Source organism: Glycine max, chromosome 6 (genome assembly GCF_000004515.6).
Source record: "Glycine max cultivar Williams 82 chromosome 6, Glycine_max_v4.0, whole genome shotgun sequence".
Lineage (NCBI taxonomy): Eukaryota > Viridiplantae > Streptophyta > Magnoliopsida > Fabales > Fabaceae > Glycine > Glycine max.
The window spans coordinates 4454209-4476707 of NC_038242.2; the positions used below are offsets into that span (position 1 = coordinate 4454209).

The 22499-nt window shown below is 32.5% G+C and overlaps 3 protein-coding genes and 1 pseudogene across 4 annotated transcripts; all 4 read right to left on the reverse strand.

Annotated features, from left to right (window-relative positions):
- Positions 1 to 1282: 1282 nt before the first annotated feature.
- Positions 1283 to 5459, reverse strand: LOC102664166 (ankyrin repeat-containing protein BDA1-like; annotated as a pseudogene).
- A 95-nt stretch (positions 5460 to 5554) lies between these two features.
- LOC100785124 (uncharacterized protein At1g32220, chloroplastic) lies at positions 5555 to 11354 on the reverse strand. Of its 2 annotated transcripts, none has more exons than XM_041016287.1 (10): positions 11088 to 11354; positions 10602 to 10695; positions 10432 to 10520; positions 10235 to 10293; positions 10078 to 10133; positions 9437 to 9497; positions 7185 to 7264; positions 6743 to 6785; positions 6371 to 6432; positions 5555 to 5890 (listed from the first exon to the last, which is right to left on the reverse strand). In XM_041016287.1, the coding sequence occupies exons 1-10, from the start codon at positions 11141 to 11143 to the stop codon at positions 5714 to 5716; spliced, it is 777 nt and encodes a 258-aa protein (XP_040872221.1). In that variant the 5' UTR covers positions 11144 to 11354; the 3' UTR covers positions 5555 to 5713. The 2 variants fall into 2 exon arrangements, with proteins under 2 accessions (XP_040872221.1, XP_014632777.2); XM_014777291.3 differs by having other exon boundaries at positions 10235 to 10288; positions 10430 to 10520; positions 11088 to 11350.
- Positions 11355 to 13405: 2051 nt separating this feature from the next.
- LOC102663913 (ankyrin repeat-containing protein BDA1) lies at positions 13406 to 16098 on the reverse strand. The gene is made up of 2 exons (XM_014777289.3): positions 14732 to 16098; positions 13406 to 14331 (listed from the first exon to the last, which is right to left on the reverse strand). Exons 1-2 carry the CDS (start codon positions 15326 to 15328, stop codon positions 13909 to 13911), a joined length of 1020 nt encoding a protein of 339 aa, XP_014632775.1. The 5' UTR covers positions 15329 to 16098; the 3' UTR covers positions 13406 to 13908.
- A 146-nt stretch (positions 16099 to 16244) lies between these two features.
- On the reverse strand, positions 16245 to 21877 carry LOC106794097 (uncharacterized protein At1g32220, chloroplastic). The gene is made up of 10 exons (XM_014777290.3): positions 21519 to 21877; positions 20999 to 21125; positions 20829 to 20917; positions 20621 to 20676; positions 20467 to 20522; positions 20141 to 20201; positions 17862 to 17941; positions 17420 to 17462; positions 17048 to 17109; positions 16245 to 16564 (listed from the first exon to the last, which is right to left on the reverse strand). Exons 1-10 carry the CDS (start codon positions 21572 to 21574, stop codon positions 16403 to 16405), a joined length of 792 nt encoding a protein of 263 aa, XP_014632776.1. The 5' UTR covers positions 21575 to 21877; the 3' UTR covers positions 16245 to 16402.
- Between the last annotated feature and the right edge of the window lie 622 nt (positions 21878 to 22499).

Consider the following 22499-nt stretch of genomic DNA (forward strand, 5'->3'; position numbering starts at 1 on the left):
ATGATTAGTTATTTGTATACTAATTACTAATCTCAGAGTGATACACTAAATTTAATTAGGAGACATTTTTAAAAGTTTCTAAAATGTTATTTCAACAACCTATTATATAAATCCACAAGTTAAAAATGACACCTATTTGGTTAATTAAGTGTATATATAAGAAGATTTAATCTTTTTTACGAATATTTTTAACTTATTATAATGAAACTTATCAAATTAATTGCAACAAACTTATTAATGATTAGTACTTACCATATAAGCTAAGTTCTTAAATACTTAATTATTTGTTCACACAAATTAAAACATTCATAGTATAAAAATAATATAGTTGATTCCAACTATTTTGAGTTTGAATTTTGAAATATAACTATGTTCAATAGTTGAAGATTATCATCTATAATAATTTTATTTAACTTGAGCATGATTTACTTCTATAAAAGATATATGTTTTTTTATTTTTATAATATACGTTTTAAAAAAATTATATCAAATTAAAGTAATATTTTCCTTTTTATAGTTATTAATTCAATGAAGTTTTTAATTTATCTCATTTTTTTATAACTGATAACTTAAATTTATTTAATCGACATTTATAATTTAATTTTAAATATTTATATTTTCTGATAAGTAAATATTTATAATTTTTAAATATTTAAATGTCTTTCGTCCGTCTCATCACCTCATTTAATTATGATTTTTAATTTAGCTCTTAATTTTTTTAATTTTCAAATTATATATAATTATTACCTTTTTATTGAAAATATAAATATATATGAAAATAAACATTTTCTTGTTTCATTATTTTAAAAATCAATGCAAAATGTAATAATAAGACATGTGTATTAACAACAATGCAACCGGTTAGATTATTCAAAATCATTTTATAATATCACAGTTAAACGTCCTAGTCTCTCATTTCTTTTATTTGTATGACAAGATGAGAATTATCCTATAGATGCCATATTCATGGTGGTTTAAAATGTAAATCATAGTATTCATTCATTCTTATGTAAAATGAGAATGAAAAATTAAAAATATTCTTTCTCGAAATATGGACAAATGAAAGTTGATTTCTAAAGTAATAGACTAATAGTCAATTGCAATAAATAATTATAATTATTATATACAAATTAAAGACAAGTGTTTCTTATCATAATCTAAGTTGACTCTCCCCACTACGGTCGTCACACATATTATTGTTAATTAATATCAATATTCAATAGCATCCCCGAACTTGTATCAATGCGTGTTAGAACAGTAACAACATTTAATTACGTCATTATTACCATCTATTTTCTCTGGAAAACTTCAACGCGTCTTTTTGTCTATGACCGTACATTTTAAGTTTTTTGGCTAACCTAATGTATATCGAACTTCCCCAACAGTAGAAGACGATAAATATGCATGGCATAACCACAGTGGCAGTGTTTAACCTGAGGCTGGGTGATATAACCATCATCGAGAACACGTAGCACCCAGAAAAGATAGAAAGTGGGAAAGTAACTATAAGGCGGATGCGCCCTCGTGGCATTAGCAAACATATCATCAAAATTGATAGATAAAAGGACCATGTATTGAAGGACCAAAACCAGAAGAACGTTTGCATTTTCATCACCACTTTCCCTACAATTTCTGGCGTTGCATAATCCCTCTGAAGCAATGATGCCCTAGTTTTCTTTGAGGTTGTGACACTACTAGCCTCACCTTGGTAAACTCCACCGGGGGGCTAAGTGCTGCTTCGTACGTGCTCGTTACGAAGAGAATAGCACCCATCAACAAAGCATTGCGTGTATCGTTTGATATTCGCTTTCTGAGGCGAGTAACATAGATTTCTATTCGCTCATTGAATGTGATTTTTGCTCTTAGCTCTTCTTCTAGGAGTGGAACATTGGCTAGTGAAAACTGTGACACCCTCTACCCCTCACATATATACTAACAAAGGAATAAACATTCAAATATTAATTAAAAGTATTTTTTAAAAAAAAATTTAAATACAAGCCTTTCAAAGGGATAAAAGTCTCACATTCACTTTCTTCTACATCATATAATAAAGTCATCTCGATTCAAACAAGACCGTCTAAGACTTCATACAATTAATATAAAATCTATATCCTAATGTCACATCCTATTAGAGCATTGTGTTCCCGTGTCCTCTAGCATGAGGTTCTTCATAATCATCCACCTATTCATCTGCTCCCCCGAACACAAGTTCAAGATCATCACAGGATCCAAACACAACAACACACAGGGAGTGAGTTATCACATTCCTAGCTAATAGAAAAACAAGACAATTAAATATACATATTATATAAATGAGATACCACTTGCTTAAACATAGCTCACATAATTTCATCACTTTGTCATTCAAAACTCACTTTTCAATCATCAATCACATTACACAAGAATCTCACACTCCGATCAAGATATAATAACACCTCAATTTCATAATAAACAATTAACAAGCATATGCAACAGTTATGCTAAGACTCAATCCTATATGCAATGTGGTACCATGTTAGTGAAAAACCACCCTGGGGCGCTTAGGAGTACATAACAAGACACACCACACAATGAGTTTGTCAGGTCACTCTCACTAAGTAAGATCAGAGGAAGACCAGTTAGGGTCACGATGTTTTGCGAGAGTGCTTCAACCATATGGGATCAACATAGGCTTAAAGGAGTACTCAAATCCAGTGACCCCAAGGCCTACACTCCGAAGAGTCCGTCAGGGCCTCTCCCTCCTGATTCGGGTCCAACCCCTAAAATAATTTTGCATACAGACACTGCTCATGAATTATACAATACCCACAATCTTACACTCGTGTTTTAAACACGTTCAACACAATTGCGCTACGATTTAACACTGGTTCCTAAATAGGAAACCTACATTTTCTCTTTAACACTGCGCATCAACGTTTTTCTCAAGATAACACTGGTCAGGTTATTGTACAATTCATAGCTTACAACACAAGTAATTTCACATCAAGTGTTAACTACACACTTATCCACAACTAAAATTCATTCACAATTTCACATCTCGTAGTATTACAATCCACCATCACATGTTTACACGTATCTCACAAATTAACACATGTTCAACTTTACACTTATACTCAATCTTAATAACAATATTATAATCTCAAAGCAACATGTTATTCCATAATTCATCACATATTCCATTTATAAACACTGATCATGAATTACACAATACCACGACCTCACACTCATGTTTCAAACACGTTTAACACATTGCGCTACAATTTAACACTGGTTCCTAACTAGGAACCTACACTTTCTCTTTAACACTGCGCATAAACACTGGTTGGGTTATTGTATAATTCATAGCTCACAATATAATTAATGTAACATCAAGTGTTAAACACATCCACTTATTCAAAATCGAATATCATGCCCACACTTTAACATCTCATAACATCACATCAACCATCTCATAACATTCCTAATGATATTCATAAGGTACAACATACACATGTTCATCAAATTTAACTATAATATTTTCAAACTCCAACACTGAATAATTTTTGGAATCATACTATAACAACTCTAAAATATTATTTACATAAATTATTAATATAAATAAATATATAACTACTTCTATATATATAAACTAGTATACATCATATTGAATCAAATTTCAAAGTAAGCTTTCAATGCACAAATTCTAAATAATTATATGAACACTTTGGTCAATTTCAATTATGATATTAATTTTAAATTATATATAAAAAACTAAAAAACAAGAAAAAGAGAAAATACAAAATCAATATCTCACTCTAAATTTCTCCTTACTTTATTTCATTAATTTATGTTAATTAGAAAAATGCTTGATTTATAGAGTTCACGCTCAACACAATATCATATCAATTTCATAACAATTGATTTGTCAAACATATATAATTCACAATTAAAACTATACGGATAGAATAAAAAATGACGGAAACACCCCACAACCCATTCCAATTGATACTCTAAGGATCCATATACATATTCTCACTAATCCCCAATTGTGAATAACTCATCCCTTACCTCTAAACGGACTCACGTGTCTTCAGCCAGCGATAGCAGCATCTCTAGCGATTCCTGAGATTTCTTCATTCTTTTCCTCTAACTGTTTCGATAGAGTTCCCAAACGTCAGAGAGACAGAAAAGGGATTAAAGCCTCCACTTGTACTGTCTTGGTGCGATTTCTTTTTCTCTCTCCGTGAATATTATCTCGCAAATCCCAACGGTGAAGGTGTGTCTAACTAAATCGCGAACCACATATCAAAATTTCATGAAAATTAACAAAACCGAGATCGTAGTTTTACTGAGACCGTATTTATTTTTATTATTTTATAAAAAGAAAATTTTAAAAAAATAATAAAATATTTTTTTTTTTTTTTTTTTTTTTTTTTTTTTTTTTTTATTTTATAAAAAAGAAACTATTTTATTCTCGATCAAATGAATAATAAAATACCTTTTTTATTTTCTCTCAAACCATTATTTTATTATAACTATTTTTCTTTATTTATTTACTTATAAAACATCATTATTCTCTAAAATTTTATTTACGAAAAATAAAATGGAATGTTACAAAAACCCACGTAAAAGCTCCTCATCTAACTAACTCATCTCTTATCAATGCACTGTGAGCCTGAGTTTGATTGATCTCCACTATGTCCAACGCAGCATATCAAAAGCACCATATTGAAATTAACCTATGATTTTTTTTTGGTTCATATTAACCCATGATTAAATAAACTAACCTAGAAATTATTAATCCAAGTGGAACTATGTTACGTCTCTTTAAATAAAATTTTAATTTGAGTCTTTTAAATAGAAAAAATATGATTAAAAAAAAAATCCTACTAAACAGTCAGATTCTCCAACGTAGATTAATTATCAGTAAAATCGGTGACATTTGACACCAATGTCATAATGAAAAAAAAATCTAAAACTTATAAAAAGGGTCATTAAAGCTAATTTTGTAAACCCAAATTAAATAAGCTCAGGTCTTTTAAAAAGATTCTTTTTTTCTTTGAAGTAAAATATAAGAATCGAAAGATATGCCTCATGACTGTGGGAAGCCTTTGAGAACTGAAAGATGGAGAGCGGTGTTGCCTACTTCATCTTGCCAATTTAAAACCCTTTTTCCCGGTCCTCAGCAAGTCTTTGGCAATTTCTCTGAAGCCATCCAACCAAGACCTCCAAGGCCTTAAACTGATCATATTTCACAGCAATGTGCAACGCAGTCTCACTTCGGACGGTCACATCTTCAATGGAACCAGGGCAAGCCGACAAGAACTTAGCCACAAGATCAGTTCTCCCAGTTTGAGTAGCAATATGCACTGTTGTGTTCATAATGCGGGTCTTCCAAAGACTGTTACTTGTAGTACAGTGCCCTAATTATGCCCCAATTCTAAACTAAGGTTACTCAATGGAGTAGTTGAATCAATGGACTCGGGGCTAAAAAAAAACTAACAAATTAACAACTAATAAAAAAAATTCTTGATGTATTGTGAAATTAAAAAAATTGGTAAGGTAGATCTATGGCTTACATGCACGCACGCACTTTCAGATTTTATTCTTTCAAGGATTTGGTATGGAGAAATATTCTCAGTTTAACAATAATAGTAAAACACGGATATTCAGAAGCAAATCGCCCCAAATTAGATTTACCCAGAAAACAAAAGAAAGATAATTCTAGTTTGATTTATTCTGACAGTAAACGTCGTATTCCATAGGCATCAATGATCCCCGGGGGAAATACAGGATCAGTAGCAGTAGCAGCTGTAACAGCAACTTTTGCCACCGCAGTAACACTGACAGGAGGTGTCAACGGAGGCCCAACAAGTGGGATATGGTTCGATTGTTTAGCAACTCGGAGAACCTACAACACTCAAGTGAATTACAGTAAAAAAAACATAGGAAACGACAAATTTGGGGCGATTTTTAAGCTGATATTAAGGACAAATATTTAGACATTCAAACAAAAAACTAATAAAAGTAAAATGAGCTATGCCATGAATGTATACCGCAAACAAACAAATACTCAAGAAAAGTCAGAACTTTGATTGCCGGGAAGAGAAATTCAAACTTCAATTTCAGGACACTTGCACCCAAAACCAATCAATCAACAGGTAAACAGTTTAGACAACCATAATTGAACAGGAAAATCCCTAATCCCCTCTATAAACTAATAATAAAAATGAAGAATGAAAAGATGGGAAAACATTACAGATACATATACTGGGCTCAGTCAGGTTATATACAAAAACTAATGTCAATTCATCAAAGGAGCTAAGTTATTTGCAAATCTGGATGGAAAAAACTAATGTCAACGTCATATTAGAGAGTCACATCAAATTACCATTTCCAATGGAACTGCAGCAATTCGAGTCTCATAAATTAATCCTGGCCTCAGAATTACTCCTGAAAAAGGTATGTGATAGTCCAATCATGTATGAGCATAATACTCCATAATTCCAAGAATGAGTTACTTCACTTTTTTTCTCCTTGTTAGATGGAAAACTTAACTTTCTTCATCCCTTGTACTATGGAAACATCTTTGCAATAGCTAGTAAAGAGAGATTAAAAAACAAGCGAAATGAACAGTATCACCTATTATCAACTAGGATAGCAAACACATTACAAGCCAAAAGATAAAATTTACCAACTTCTAAAACTAGCCTAGATTTAATTCAGACCTCCTAGGAATCAATGTAAGAGACTGAATATGTACCTCCAAATGGAAATCTGTTCAGAAGCTCTGTTTCAGCAGCTCTCTGCATCAATTAAGCCACTATATAAAAATTTCACGAGATTATAATAGAAAATATTTCAGTGTCAACTTTACAATTTTTTCTTTCATAGAAGTAGAAGCATGTATACATGATAAAGATTGCAGCTCAAAGAGAGAGAATTCAGAACATCACAAAGACAATAACTGATGACTGAAGAAGTTAATTATAACTATTAGCAGTGAGAAGAAGAAAACTGGCCAATCACATATTGAATACTGTAAATTTTAAATGATTAACAAGTCAAAACTATTGAAGAGTGAATGTACCCACAAGATGTTAAAAATTGATGATACTCCTCCATCACATATTTCCTGGCAAAGTTCATCAACTACTGATTCATTCCTCAAAATACCCTCATGATAAAAGAGTTGGACATATTACCTTTCCTATATTATAGCCCTGCAGTAAGTCATTTACTACACCACATTCAGCAGCAGAGATATAGACAAATCTTTTAACACCTGTGGGACCAAGGACAAATCATCCAACAATAAGTGCCAAAGAACTCTACAGGAGGAAACAATAACAAATACATCGCTGGACAACAAAATCAATTCCAGTTTTTTTATTTTTTTTTTTAAATCTTGTAAACTGATCAACAGAAAATAGTTTCCAATATATCAACTCACTGGCTAAATATCACCCCCAATAATTTAGAATAGGAGACAAAATAAATTCATGTTAGAATTCATTCAACCAAAACACCAGTTTCGGTCAATAGACTCGTTCCATTTTCCACAAAAAATAAATATATAGACATATTGGCAAAGGAAAAGCATAACAGAGACAAGACAACTGCCCTATTAGGTCTACAATTACATGAAATGAAGCAACATTCTATACACCTATCATGTCCCAAATTGGAAAACTATGCCAAAAAACATACAAGAATAGCATCTGAATATTGCACTATTTCTTTGCCAGAGAGACAGAAATTTATAACTGAAAAGCTCATACACATGATAATAAGTGCTAGAGGCTTCACAGAACAGAAAGCTTATAATTATGTTAAACTAATGGGACAACAATTTCTAGCATATTATCCTATTTCAATGCCTTGTATGGCTTGACAACAGTCTTCCTCATTTGACAAGTTAAAATTGACAAGTTAAAACCAAGTATAGCAAGTCCATAAACATATAAAAACTAAACCTGAAGTTGTGGCCTGAATTGCTACACCAACTCTTTCTTATAATAAGGTGGACAATTGTGACAGGCTGACAGCAACCTAAGAAAACTTCTTTTCCCCCACTGACAGTACCATCCATCCTTTTCCCATCATTCCTCTTAGCCACTGTTAGTTTATTTCTTATAATTTGTAGTAACTTTTGATTAAAGTTTTTAAAACCAGACCAGACCGACCAGTTCAACCGGTCCAGAGACTCTAAAAAACCGGAACATCTCTAAACCGGTATAGAAAACTAGGGTTGAACCGGTCTTTTTAAGATAAATACAAATACATTCCTAAATATTTCACATAAGTATCAAATATTTTCTCAATTATTATTATTTTTTATCTTATGAAACATATAATTTAATCATTTATACTAATTTATAATTTTTTAGATCCTAAATTTTTAATTATATATTACTTGATTACTTCAAATATTATATAATATTGAAAAATATAAAACCGGTTCAACCACAGTTTAACTACAGTCGAACCATCGAACCTTAAACCAATGCCTTCACCAGTTCAATCACTGGTTCAGTTTTAAAAACATTGCTTTTAATAGATTAATTGTCCTGTGTCAATCATTAGACAACAGGAGATATATTTTAGTTTAGGACAGCATTGACTCCTTTCATTACTTTTTCTCGGGGGTTCTCAAAATTATCCAGATAGAAGATTTGTGCTGTATTTGTACTTCTATGGCTATAACTACCTCATGACTGTATCTGGACAGGGGTGGCTAGAAATCTATCAGGGGAAAAACAGACTTGTTGCTCTGCAAGCTCTTACACTGCAATACTGACACAGATAAGGATATATTGAGCTGATATATTGACTCAGGTAAATAATAATCCCAAAAAATTAACAAGTTTTCAGTATGAGTTTACAATTTTGGCACTTCCATTTGAAAATTTTTGGGAGTATAGAATGCTTTTGGTAAGAAAATGTTTTCTCAAAGACAACTGTATGAATCTGTATCTGTGATTCCCCTAAAGTGGATTGAACAGTTAACCCCTGTCGCCTATACGTTTGTGGAAGACTAAATTATATTAATGCTGCATATAACAGTCTCCTAGACTGGTATTAGTGGAGAACTTGTGAATTCCAACACCATCAAGTATCAAGATGTTGTGATTTCAACAAGCCTAACATTAGCATGGAAATTTGTATTTTTTTTAATCTTTAAAAGGGATTATATATTTCAGTCAAAATTAAGCTGTCAGTCAATTGAACAATTTTTTTTCCAAATTTTTGTTAAGCCTAGTCTTATCATTTGATCTATTCAACAAATCCCACTTAGTGGAATAAGGCTCAGTTGCAGTTGTTATAAGCTCAAAAAGAAAGATTAGTATGGGCATTGCCCTGGCTACTCTAAGCAGTAGAACTAAAAAATAATGATGGTGACATTTGAAAAATTGGATTCAAAAGAATATGGATGAAATGTGAATTCCTCAATTACCTTGATCTGAAGCTGCTCTAATAGCTTTGATGTTGGAGCCAAAACCACCCATAAATGAGATCTTATAAAAGAAACACAAGTTAGCACCACAGGCATATCATCACAAGGGAACAAATATTTACATATAAAATTCTGTATCCTAAGCGACAAAATTCAGACACATTAGGTTAGTTAGTGCCATGCATGCAGCATGCTTACTAAAAATCTATAATACTTTCAACCCAAATTATCTCACAGTATCACAAACACTCACTTCCTTTTTCCCTTTCAATCTGTTAGCATCAAGACTATAAAACCAAACTAAATAATCATTCTCATCAACATTCTCTAAATTCACCAGTGATAGAGGCTAGGCTCGAACCACCTTTACCTAGCTGACCCCAAGATGGGACATAAAATTGTGAGATATATTGCCACAGAAAACTGATAAAAGAATGGACCCTCACCAAACAAGTTCTTTAAAATCTAAAGCAACATCTTGTAACTGCAAAAGAAACATAATAAAAAAAGAAGAAAGTAAAACCAACTTTGCTTTGGGCTTTCTCTTAGCTGCAAAATATTAACCGGGCATTTAACAAACTAAAGGGAAACTAGCAACTAAATTTTTACCAGGCAATATAACAAGAGAAGGGGAAACTTACAACAGCAGTGGCCCCATTCAGATGTTTTCTCAATGTAGCAGTTGAAAAGAGATTCCCTAATTTTTAGAAGACAGTTTAGATATATTAGACAATTATAATATCCTAGAAAGATTTAGTCTACAAGAAAATGCCAAAAAGAAAAAAAAAAAAGGCAGACCTTGATACCAAGCAAAATTCCTAGCCCAGGAATCATGCAGGGATGACCTACCATCATCCCTGTGAATGACAACGCAGATACATTACAAGAAGAAAAGTGTTAAATAATAAATATGAAAAGCAGGTAACAATGAAGTGTTTCCAATACATAAAGCATGATAGACAGAAAGTTGCACAAATACCAAAAAAAAAAAAAACCTGCTAGGACTCCCAGCAGACATGCCACGTTCTAGGGCTTCTCTAAAAAAGTGTGATCCAACAAACCAATCGCCTCCAAACAGAACAACCTTTAATAACATTCAACACAAGTTATAGGTTAGAAAACGCATATACAAAATGTTTCACATACGGTTATGTTGGTAGAAGACCTTTTCCGTTGGGGGTGGAGGCACATTAACTGCTTCTTCAACTTTAAAGCAGACATTTGGAAAGAAGAGATCTCTCCCGCGGATTGACACTGCACTGCAACATAAGAAAAAGAAAAAAGAGAAAACAGGATGCAATGACTTAATGAGTAATCTACAAATCATGAAGACAATCAACATAAAATTCAAATCACATTTGTACTGAACTTGACAGTGAGTTCCATAAATAAATAATTAAATATTAAACTCATGACACACTTAATTTGCACCGGCTATCCTCCACATAGCATATTATGCGCAACACTGTAGTTACCAAAAATCAAAAAATATATATATAAAAAGTCATAATATGAGTATATGAATATAAAATCAACATATTTAACAACAAGCACACGTCGAATTGAGCATAGAACAAAAAACTACACGCTAACGGAACATAACGGTTAAAAAGGAAAAAAGGGAATAAAAGTGAAAAGACAGAAAGCATACTTGATCCTGGAAATGGAAGGCGTGGAATGGATCAAGCGCGAAAGCACTGTCCTCATTTTCTTTACGAGACGAAGCTTGTAGGGTTAGGAACGGCGGAAAAGGAAAGATAGAGAGAGTCAAGTCACTGGAAAGTGGCTTTATTCTAGAAGCCGCGTGACATGAGCCTTCGCATTCGCCCAGAACACAGGACCAAACTTGGAATGGGCACCAGGCGCAACCAAGTAAGCCCAATTCTGTTCAAACATTCTAGTTCCGGGTGTTGCTAGGAGCACTTCTGCTGGGGCACCCAAACATAGTGAAAAAATAAAAATCTCAGTTAAATATTATTTTAAAATTAAATAGTTTATGCATGATAATGTAAAAATATTTCTACTTTCATTTAATTATAAACTTCTATAAGTATATCAGCAAAAGGATGAGTAGCAACACATTTCTAACATACTCTTTTCTGTTGTTTCAAATTTATTGTAAACTACAAAATCATGAATTTGGCTCGTTAAATAAGAAAAGTAACCCACAAAATTATGATTTCCTATAAATTTCAGCTAATGATAAAAAGTATGTTCAAAAGAGTGTATTAGAGATTGTGTTCTTACTTGTTATTAGTATTTCTCATGTCAGCAAATAACTTTCATGTGTAAGTTGTATATTCAATTAATTATACAGGTATTATTAGACTATTACAAAAATATTTCCATCCTTAATAGTTTCTTCAGAAGCCTTGATTTTCCTGCTTGTTCAATTTTGCTAATAAGTTCCTGTGTACTAATTCAAATTCTGCTAGTTACCAAATAGTTGCTTTTGGTCAAAACTAATGCTAAACCATCTTTTGGCTGATTTCAATTTAATATTGGAATAAATTTCCTCGAAAATGCTTTGTCAGAGAGTGCTGAAGAGTGTTTTGCAAATGGTATGGACTCATTTGTGTCAAAACCTGTGACTTTCCAAAAACTGAAAGAATGTATTGAACAATACCTTGTAAATTTCAGCTAGTGTATAAAAGAACATATAAAATAAAAGCCTAGGAAAGTTTTGTAATGAATGCATGATGTTCTCCAACTTTGTTATTCCCTACCTTAGGTTGTATAGATTTACAATATTTTTTTCATCTCCTCAAAATTTTCAGTATATATTTATGAAGGGAGTGCAGGAATCTCCTCTAATAATTAATAACTAGTACCTAGGATTATATATAATGATTAGTTATTTGTATACTAATTACTAATATCAGAGTGATACACAAAATTTAATTAGGAGACATTTTTAAAAGTTTCTACAATGTTATTTCAACAACCTATTATATAAATTCACAAGTTAAAAATGACACCTATTTGGTTAATTAAGTGTATATATAAGAAGATGTAATCTTTTTTACGAATATTTTTAACTTATTATAATGAAACTTATCAAATTAATTGCAACAAACATATTAATGATTAGTACTTACCATATAAGTTAAGTTCTTAAATACTTAATTATTTGTTCACACAAATTAAAACATTCATAGCATAAAAATAATATAGTTAATTCCAACTATTTTGAGTTTAAATTTTGAAATATAACTATGTTCAATTGTTGAAGATTATCATCTATAATAATCTTATTCAATTTGAGCATGATTTACTTCTATAAAAGATATATGTTTTTCATTTTTATAATACACGTTTTAAAAAAATTATATCAAATTAAAGTAATATTTTCCTTTTTATAGTTATCAATTCAATGAAGTTTTTAATTTATCTCATTTTTTTATAACTGATAACTTAAATTTATTTAATCGACATTTATAATTTAATTTTAAATATTTATATTTTCTGATAAGTAAATATTTATAATTTTTAAATATTTAAATGTCTTTCGTCTCATCACCTCATTTAATTATGATTTTTAATTTAGCTCTTAATTTTTTTAATTTTCAAATTATATATAATTATTACCTTTTTTATTGAAAATATAAATATATATGAAAATAAACATTTTCTTGTTTCATTATTTTAAAAATCAATGCAAAATGTAATAATAAGACGTGTATATTAACAACAATGCAACCGGTTAGATTATTCAAAATCATTTTATAATATCAGAGTTAAACGTCCTAGTCTCTCATTTATTTTATTTGTATGGCAAGATGAGAATTATCCTATAGATGCCATATTCATGGTGGTTTAAAATGTAAATCATAATATTCATTCATTCTTATGTAAAATGAGAATGAAAAATTAAAATTATTCTTTCTCGAAATATGGACAAATGAAAGTTGATTTCTAAAGTAATAGACTAATAGTCAATTGCAATAAATAATTATAATTATTATATACAAATTAAAGACAAGTGTTTCTTATCATAATCTAAGCTGACTCTCCCCACTACGGTCGTCGCACATATTATTGTTAATTAATATCAATATACAATAGCATCCCCGAACTTGAATCAATGCGTGTTAGAACAACAACAACATTTAATTACGTCATTATTACCATCTATTTCCTCTGGAAAACTTCAACGCGTCTTTTTGTCTATAACCGTACATTTTAAGTTTTTTGGCTAACCTAATGTATATCGAACTTCCCCAACTGTAGAAGACGATAAATATGCATGGCATAACCGCAGTGGCAGTGTTTAACTTGAGGCTGGGTGATATAACCATCTTGGAGAACACGTAGCACCCAAAAAAGATAGAAAGTGAGAAAGTAACTATAAGGCTGATGCGCCCTCGTGGCATTAACAAACATATCATCAAAATTGATAGATAAAAGGACCATGCATTGAAGGACCAAAACCAGAAGAACGTTTGCATTTTCATCACCACTTTCCCTACAATTTATGGTGTTGCATAATCCCTCTGATGCAATGATGCCCTAGTTTTCTTTGAGGTTGTGACACTACTAGCCTCACCTTGGTAAACTCCACCGGGGGGGCTAAGTGCTTCTTCGTACGTGCTCGTTACGAAGAGAATAGCAATCACCAACAAAGCATTGCGTGTATCGTTTGATATTCGCTTTCTGAGACGAGTAACATAGATTGGTATTCGCTCATTGAATGTGATTTTTGCTCTTAGCTCTTCTTCTAGGAGTGGAACATTGGCTAGTGAAAACCCACGTAAAGCTCCTCCTCTAACCAACTCATTTCTGATCAATGCACAGTGAGCCTGAGTTTGATTGATCTCCACTATGTCCAACGCTGTTGAGTCCTCAAAGTTCTTGACTTTTTTGTCTATGTTGCGGTCTATCAACAACCTAACTGCCTGTACAAAGCATATCAAAAGCACCATATTGAAATTAACCTATGATTTTTTTTTGGTTCATATTAAACCATGATTAAATAAACTAACCTAGAAATTGTTAATCCAAGTGGAACTAGGTTTCGTCTCTTTAAATAAAATTTTAAATTTGAGTCTTTTGAATAGAAAAAATATGATTAAAAAGAAAAATCCTACTAAACAGTCAGATTCTCCAACGGAGATAATTATCAGTAAAACCGGTGGTATTTGACACCAATGTCATAATGAAAAAAATAATCTAAAGCTTATAAAAAGGGTCATTAAAGCTAATTTTGTAAATCCAAATTAAATAAGCTCAGGTCTTTTGAAAACATTCTTTTTTTCTTTGAAGTAAAATATAAGAATCGAAAGATATGCCTCATGCCTGTGGGAAGCCTTTGAGAACTGAAAGATGGAGAGCGGTGTTGCCTGCTTCATCTTGCCAATTTAAAACCCTTTTTTCCCGGTCCTCAGCAAGTCTTTGGCAATTTCTCTGAAGCCATCCAACCAAGACCTCCAAGGCCTTAAACTGATCATATTTCACAGCAATGTGTAACGCAGTCTCACTTCGGACGGTCACATCTTCAATGGAACCAGGGCAAGCCGACAAGAACTTAGCCACAAGATCAGTTCTCCCAGTTTGAGTAGCAATATGCAAAGGAGTGAGACCTTCCCTCCCTTTGACTCTAACAAGGTCCTTGTTGATGTTCACAAAGCGACACACCATTCTGTAATGCTTGTTCTGCAAGGCAAGGTGCATGGGGCTAAGGCCACATTGATTCAGCTTCCATACAGATGAAGGCTTGAGTCTCATGATCTCAGTGGCGAAACTTGCATGCCCAGCTGCGGCTGCAACATGCAAAGGAGTATCAACAAATGGCATGAAATCTGTGTGCTCCAACACATATGGTTGCATCTGAATTAGTTTGTAGAGCAGGTCTATGTCACCGACTTTCGCAGCAGAAATTAATGAGTCAATCATGATGATAATTTAAGTGTAAAAGAAGGAAAAAGAGAGGATTGTTACGTATACAGGGAAAAGCTAGTGTTTTAATGGTCCTGTTATAGCAATTTGCGGCCTCCTTGGACCATATATGGTCAACATGTACACCAACCACATGATAGTTGTTTCTTGCTTTCGTACATAATTAATTACTTATTTACTCAGCGTGTTTCTAGAATTGTTTCTTTCTACTTTCAAGGTTATCAACTTACAATTCTTTACTATTTCCTTTCATTTTCCCGTACCTTAGTCAGCTGTGAAAGGGTGAATCTTTCTTCTTCTTCGCTTCCGATGATATACAAGGAAATTGGTTGTTAAACTGACCTTTTTTGTTTTTGTGGTAGTCAGAGTATCAACTAAAAATTGATGTATATTGTTCAATTTTCTAATAAATCAAAGTCAACATCAACTACTACTTAACTTAATTTTATTTTGTTAAAGTCCTTTACTTTGCTCCAGTCCAGCCATATGCACTGTTGTGTTCATATTGCGGGTCTTCCAAAGACTGTTACTTGTAGTACAGTGCCCTAATTATGCCCCAATTCTAAACTAAGGTTAAGTTTTTGGATGGAAAGAGTGAGATTAAGTCTTGATCATTTACTGATAGACTTGTTGAATCGATAGTTGACAGGAAGAGTTCTATTTGGAATTTGTCCAGTCTTGCTTTATATTTGTTCTTACTTTCAGGGTCCATGCTCTTCCAGTCAGATTTTATGAATTAGGAAACGCGGATCAATTTACTAATCAACTCCCAATCACTTTACCAAATGTAGTCTACCTTACTCAATGAAGTAGTTGAATCAATGGACTCGGGCTAAAAAAAACTAACAAATTAACAACTAATAAAAAAAATTCTTGATGTATTGTGAAATTAAAAAAATTGGAAAGGTAGATCTATGGCTACATGCACGCACGCACTTTCAGATTTTATTCTTTCAAGGATTTGGTATGGAGAAATATTCTCAGTTTAACAATAATAGTAAAACACGGATATTCAGAAGCAAATCGCCTCAAATTAGATTTACCCAGAAAACAAAAGAAAGATAATTCTAGTTAGATATATTCTGACAGTAAACGTTGTATTCCATAGGCATCAATGATCCCCGGGGGAAATACAGGATCAGTAGCAGTAGCAGCTGTAACAGCAACTTTTGCCACCGCAGTAACATTGACAGGAGCTGTCGTCATCAGAGGCCCAACAAGTGGTGGGAGAACCTACAACACTCAAGTGAATAACAGTAAAAAAAAACATAGGAAACGACAAATTTGGGGCGATTTTTAAGCTGATATTCAGGACAAATATTTAGACATTCAAACCAAAAACTAATAAAAGTAAAAAGAGCTATGCCATGAACGTATACCGCAAACAAACAAATACTCAAGAAAAGTCAGAACTTTGAGTGCCGGGAAGAGAAATTCAAACTTCAATTTCAGGACACTTGCACCCAAAACCAATCAATCAACTGGTAAACAGTTTAGACAACCATAATTGAACAGGAAAAACCCCTAATCCCCTCTATAAACTAATAATAAATATGAAGAATGAAAAGATGGGGAAAACATTACAGATACATATATTGGGCTTAGTCAGGTTATATACAAAAACTAATGTCAACTCATCAAAGGAGCTAAGTTATTTGCTAATCTGGATGGAAAAAACTAAAGTCAACGTCATATTAGAGAGTCACATCAAATTACCATTTCCAATGGAGATCCAACTCTTCGAGTCCCATAAAAAAATCCTGGCCTCAGAATTACTCCTGAAAAAGGTATGTGATAGTCCAATCATGTATGAGCATAATACTCCATAATTCCAAGAATGAGTTACTTCACTTTTTTTCTCCTTGTTAGATGGAAAACTTAACTTTCTTCATCCCTTGTACTATGGAAACATCTTTGCAATAGCTAGTAAAGAGAGATTAAAAAACAAGCGAAATGAACAGTGTCACCTATTATCAACTAGGATAGCAAACACATTACAAGCCAAAAGATAAAATTTACCAACTTCTAAAACTAGTCTAGATTTAATTCAGACCTCCTAGGAATCAATGTAAGAGACTGAATATGTACCTCCAAATGGAAATCTGTTCAGAAGCTCTGTTTCAGCAGCTCTCTGCATCAATTAAGCCACTATATAAAAATTTCACGAGATTATAATAGAAAATATTTCAGTGTCAACTTTACAATTTTTTCTTTCATAGAAGTAGAAGCATGTATACATGATAAAGATTGCAGCCCAAAGAGAGAGAATTCAGAACATCACAAAGACAATAACTGATGACTGAAGAAGTTAATTATAACTATTAGCAGTGACAAGAAGAAAACTGGCCAATCACATATTGAATACTGTAAATTTTAAATGATTAACAAGTCAAAACTATTGAAGAGTGAATGTACCCACAAGATGTTAAAAATTGATGATACTCCTCCATCACATATTTCCTGGCAAAGTTCATCAACTACTGATTCATTCCTCAAAATACCCTCACGATAAAAGAGTTGGACATATTACCTTTCCTATATTATAGCCCTGCAGTAAGTCATTTACTACACCAAAGTCAGCAGTAGAGATATAGACAAATCTTTTAACACCTGTGGGACCAAGGACAAATCATCCAACAATAAGTGCCAAAGAACTCTACAGGAGGAAACAATAACTAATACATCGCTGGACAACAAAATCAATTCCAAATTTTTTAAAAAAAAAAATCTTGTAAACTGATGAACAGAAAATAGTTTCCAATAAATCAACTCACTGGCTAAATATCACCCCCAATAATTTAGAATAGGAGACAAAATAAATTCATGTTAGAATTCATTCAACCAAAACACCAGTTTCTGTCATTAGACTCGTTCCATTTTCCACAACAAATAAATATATAGACATATTGGCAAAGGAAAAACATAACAGAGACAAGACAACTGCCCTATTAGGTCTACAATTACATGAAATGAAGCAACATTCTATACACCTATCATGTCCCAAATTGGAAAACTATGCCAAAAAACATACAAGAATAGTATCTGAATATTGCACTATTTCTTTGCCAGAGAGACAGAAATTTATAACTGAAAAGCTCATACACATGATAATAAGTGCTAGAGGCTTCACAGAACAGAAAGCTTATAATTATGTTATACTGATGGGACAACAATTTCTAGCATATTATCCTATTTCAATGCCTTGTATGGCTTGACAACAGTCTTCCTCATTTGACAAGTTAAAACCAAGTATAGCAATTCCTGGATTAAGTATCAAGTCCATAAACATATAAAAACTAAACCTGAAGTTGTGGCCCGAATTGCTACACCAACTCTTTCTTATAATAAGGTGGACAATTGTGACAGGCTGACAGCAGCCTAAGAAAACTTCTTTTCCCCCACTGACAGTACCATCCATCCTTTTCCCATCATTCCTCATAGCCACTGTTAGTTTATTTCTTATAATTTGTAGTAACTTTTAATCAAAGTTTTTAAAACCAGACCAGACCGACCGGTTCAACCGGTCCAGAGACTCTAAAAAACCGGAACATCTCTGAACCGGTATAGAAAACTAGGGTTGAACCGGTCTTTTTAAATTGTTTTTTTGTTTTTTTATTATTTTATCTAAAATATTTTAAGATAAATAAAAATACATTCTTAAATATTTTCTCAATTATTATTATTTTTTATCTTATGAAACATATAATTTAATCATTTATACTAATTTATAATTTTTTAGATCCTAAGTTTTTAATTAAATATTACTTGATTACTTAAAATATTATATAATATTGAAAAATATAAAACCGGTTCAACCACAGTTTAACTACAGTCGAACCATCGAACCTTAAACCAATGCCTTCACCAGTTCAATCACTGGTTCAGTTTTAAAAACATTGCTTTTAATAGATTAATAGTCCTGTGTCAATCATTAGACAACAGGAGATATGTTTTAGTTTAGGACAGCATTGACTCCTTTCATTACTTTTTCTCGGGGGTTCTCAAAATTATCCAGATAGAAGATTTGTGCTGTATTTGTACTTCTATGTCTATAACTACCTCATGACTGTATCTGGACAGGGGTGGCTAGAAATCTATCAGAGGGAAAACAGACTTGTTGCTGCTCCTGCAAGCTCTTGCACTGCAATACTGACACAGGTAAGGATATATTGAGCTGATATATTGACTCAGGTAAATAATAATCCCAAAAAATTAACAAGTTTTCAGTATGAGTTTACAATTTTGGCACTTCCATTTGAAATTTTTTGGGAGTATAATATTTTTGGTAAGAAAATGTTTTCTCAAAGACAACTGTATGAATCTGTATCTGTGATTCCCCTAAAGTGGATTAAACAGTTAACCCCTGTCGCCTATACGTTTGTGGAAGACTAAATTATTTTAATGCTGCATATAACAGTCTCCTAGACTCGTATTAGTGGAGAACTTGTGAATTGCAACACCATCAACTATCAAGATATTGTGATTTCAACAAGCCTAACATTAGCATGGAAATTTGTATTTTTTTTAATCTTTAAAAGGGATTATATATTTAAGTCAAAATTAAGCTGTCTGTCAATTGAACAATTTTTTTTTCCAAATTTTTGTTAAGCCTAGTCTTATCATTTGATCTATTCAACAAATCCCACTTAGTGGAATAAGGCTCAGTTGCAGTTGTTATAAGCTCAAAAAGAAAGATTAGTATGGGCATTGCCCTGGCTACTCTAAGCAGTAGAACTAAAAAATAATGATGGTGACATTTGAAAAATTGGATTCAAAAGAATATGGATGAAATGTGAATTCCTCAATTACCTTGATCTGAAGCTGCTCTAATAGCTTTGATGTTGGAGCCAAAACCACCCATAAATGAGATCTTATAAAAGAAACACAAGTTAGCACCACAGGCATATCATCACAAGGGAACAAATATTTACATATAAAATTCTGTATCCTAAGCGACAAAATCTAAAGCAACATCTTGTAACTGCAAAAGAAACATAATAAAAAAAAGAAGTAAAACCAACTTGGCTTTGGGCTTTCTCTTAGCTGCAAAATATTAACCGGGCATTTAACAAACTAAAGGGAAACTTGCAACTAAATTTTTACCAGGCAATATAAGAAGAGAAGGGGAAACTTACAACAGCAGTGGCCCCATTCAGAGCTTCTGTCAATGAATCAGTTGAAAAGAGATTCCCTAATTTTTAGAAGACAGTTTAGATATATTAGACAATTATAATATCCTAGAAAGATTTAGTCTACAAGAAAATGCCAAAAAGAAAAAAAAAGGCAGACCTTTATACCAATAAAAATTCCTAGCCCAGGAATCATGCAGGGATGACCTACCAGACCTGGGAGAAAAACACAGTGAATGACAACGCAGATACATTACAAGAAGAAAAGTGTTAAATAATAAATATGAAAAGCAGGTAACAATGAAGTGTTTCCAATACATAAAGCATGATAGACAGAAAGTTGCACAAATACCAAAAAAAAAAAAAACCTGGTAGGACACCCAGCAGACTCGCCACGATCTAGGGCTTCTCTAAAAATGTGTTTTGCAACAAACCGATTGCCTCCAAACACAACCAACTTTAATAACATTCAACACAAGTTATAAGTTAGAAAACGCATATACAAAATGCTTCACATACGGTTATGTTGGTAGAAGACCTTTTCCGTTGGGGGTGGAGGCCCATTTTCTTCAAATGTAAAGAAGAGATGTGGAGCCACATTTACAGTCTCTGCTTCTTCAACTTTAAAGAAGAGATTTCTCCCGCTGATTGACACTACCGTGGCACTGCAACATAAGAAAAAGAAAAAAGAGAAAACACGATGCAATGACCTAATGAGTAATCTACAAATCATGAAGACAATCAACATAAAATTCAAATCACATTTGTACTGAACTTGACACAGTGAGTTCCATAAATAAATAATTAAATATTAAACTCATGACACACTTAATTTGCACCGGCTATCCTCCACATAGCATATTATGCGCAACACTGTAGTTACCAAAAATCAAAAAATATATATATAAAAAGTCATAATATGTGTATATGAATATAAAATCAATATATTTAACAACAAGCACACGTCGAATCGAGCATAGAACGAAAAACGACACGCTAACGGAACATAACGGTTAAAAAGGAAAAAGGGAATAAAAGTGAAAAGACAGAAAGCATACTTGAGCCTGGAAATGGAAGGCGTGGAATGGATCAAGCGCGAAAGCACTGTCCTCATTTTCTCTGTTGAGCTTTGGAATTTTCTTTACGAGACGAAGCTTGTAGGGTTAGGAACGGCGGAAAAGGATAGAGAGAGAGAGTCAAGTCACTGTCCTCATTTGATAGTTCAATTGATTTTTCTCTGTTGAGCTTTGGAATTTTCTTTACGAGACGAAGCTTGTAGAGTTAGGAACGGCGAAAAAGGAAAGAGAGAGAGCGAGAGGCGAAAGCGTACACGTGGCACCTCTTCACGCTGACACCTCTTCCCCTATGTGGCTCTATTCCAACCTCAACCTCCCTCACTGCCCGGTAATAATAACTTACTTTATTCTAAAAGCCGCGTGACTTGAGCCTTCGCCCTTAGCCTAGAACACAGGACCAAACTTGGAATGGGCACCAGGCCCAACCAAGTAAGCCCAATTCTCTTCAAACATTCTCGTTCCCCGCCAACCTTTTATTAAGCAATTATTAAATTAAACTGTTTTGAATCATAAAAAAAAAATTAAAAGCTATTTTAAAATTAGCTTATTAATATATATATATATATATATATTATAACTAATACAAATATTATTTTAAAATTAAATAATTTATGCATGATAATGTAAAAAGATTTATACTTTCATTTAATCATAAACTATCATTCTTAATATTATATTTTATAATAATTATATTATAAGTCATATCAATTGATAATTTTAATTATTTGAAATTTTTCTTAAATCAGAATTTATATAGAATATTCACGACGAAGCCACAAATAAAGCGTAAAAGAATTAAATGTTGACCCCCTCTCCAAAGGCTAATAAGCTTATCGTGTTGATAAGTCTAATTATATGGTTCAAAATTTACAATAAGGTTCCAAGAGATTCATAGATCCTTATTTACATGCAGCATTGTTTATGGGAAGACGATGTCAGAAGAAAATTCACTCTGATAACTTG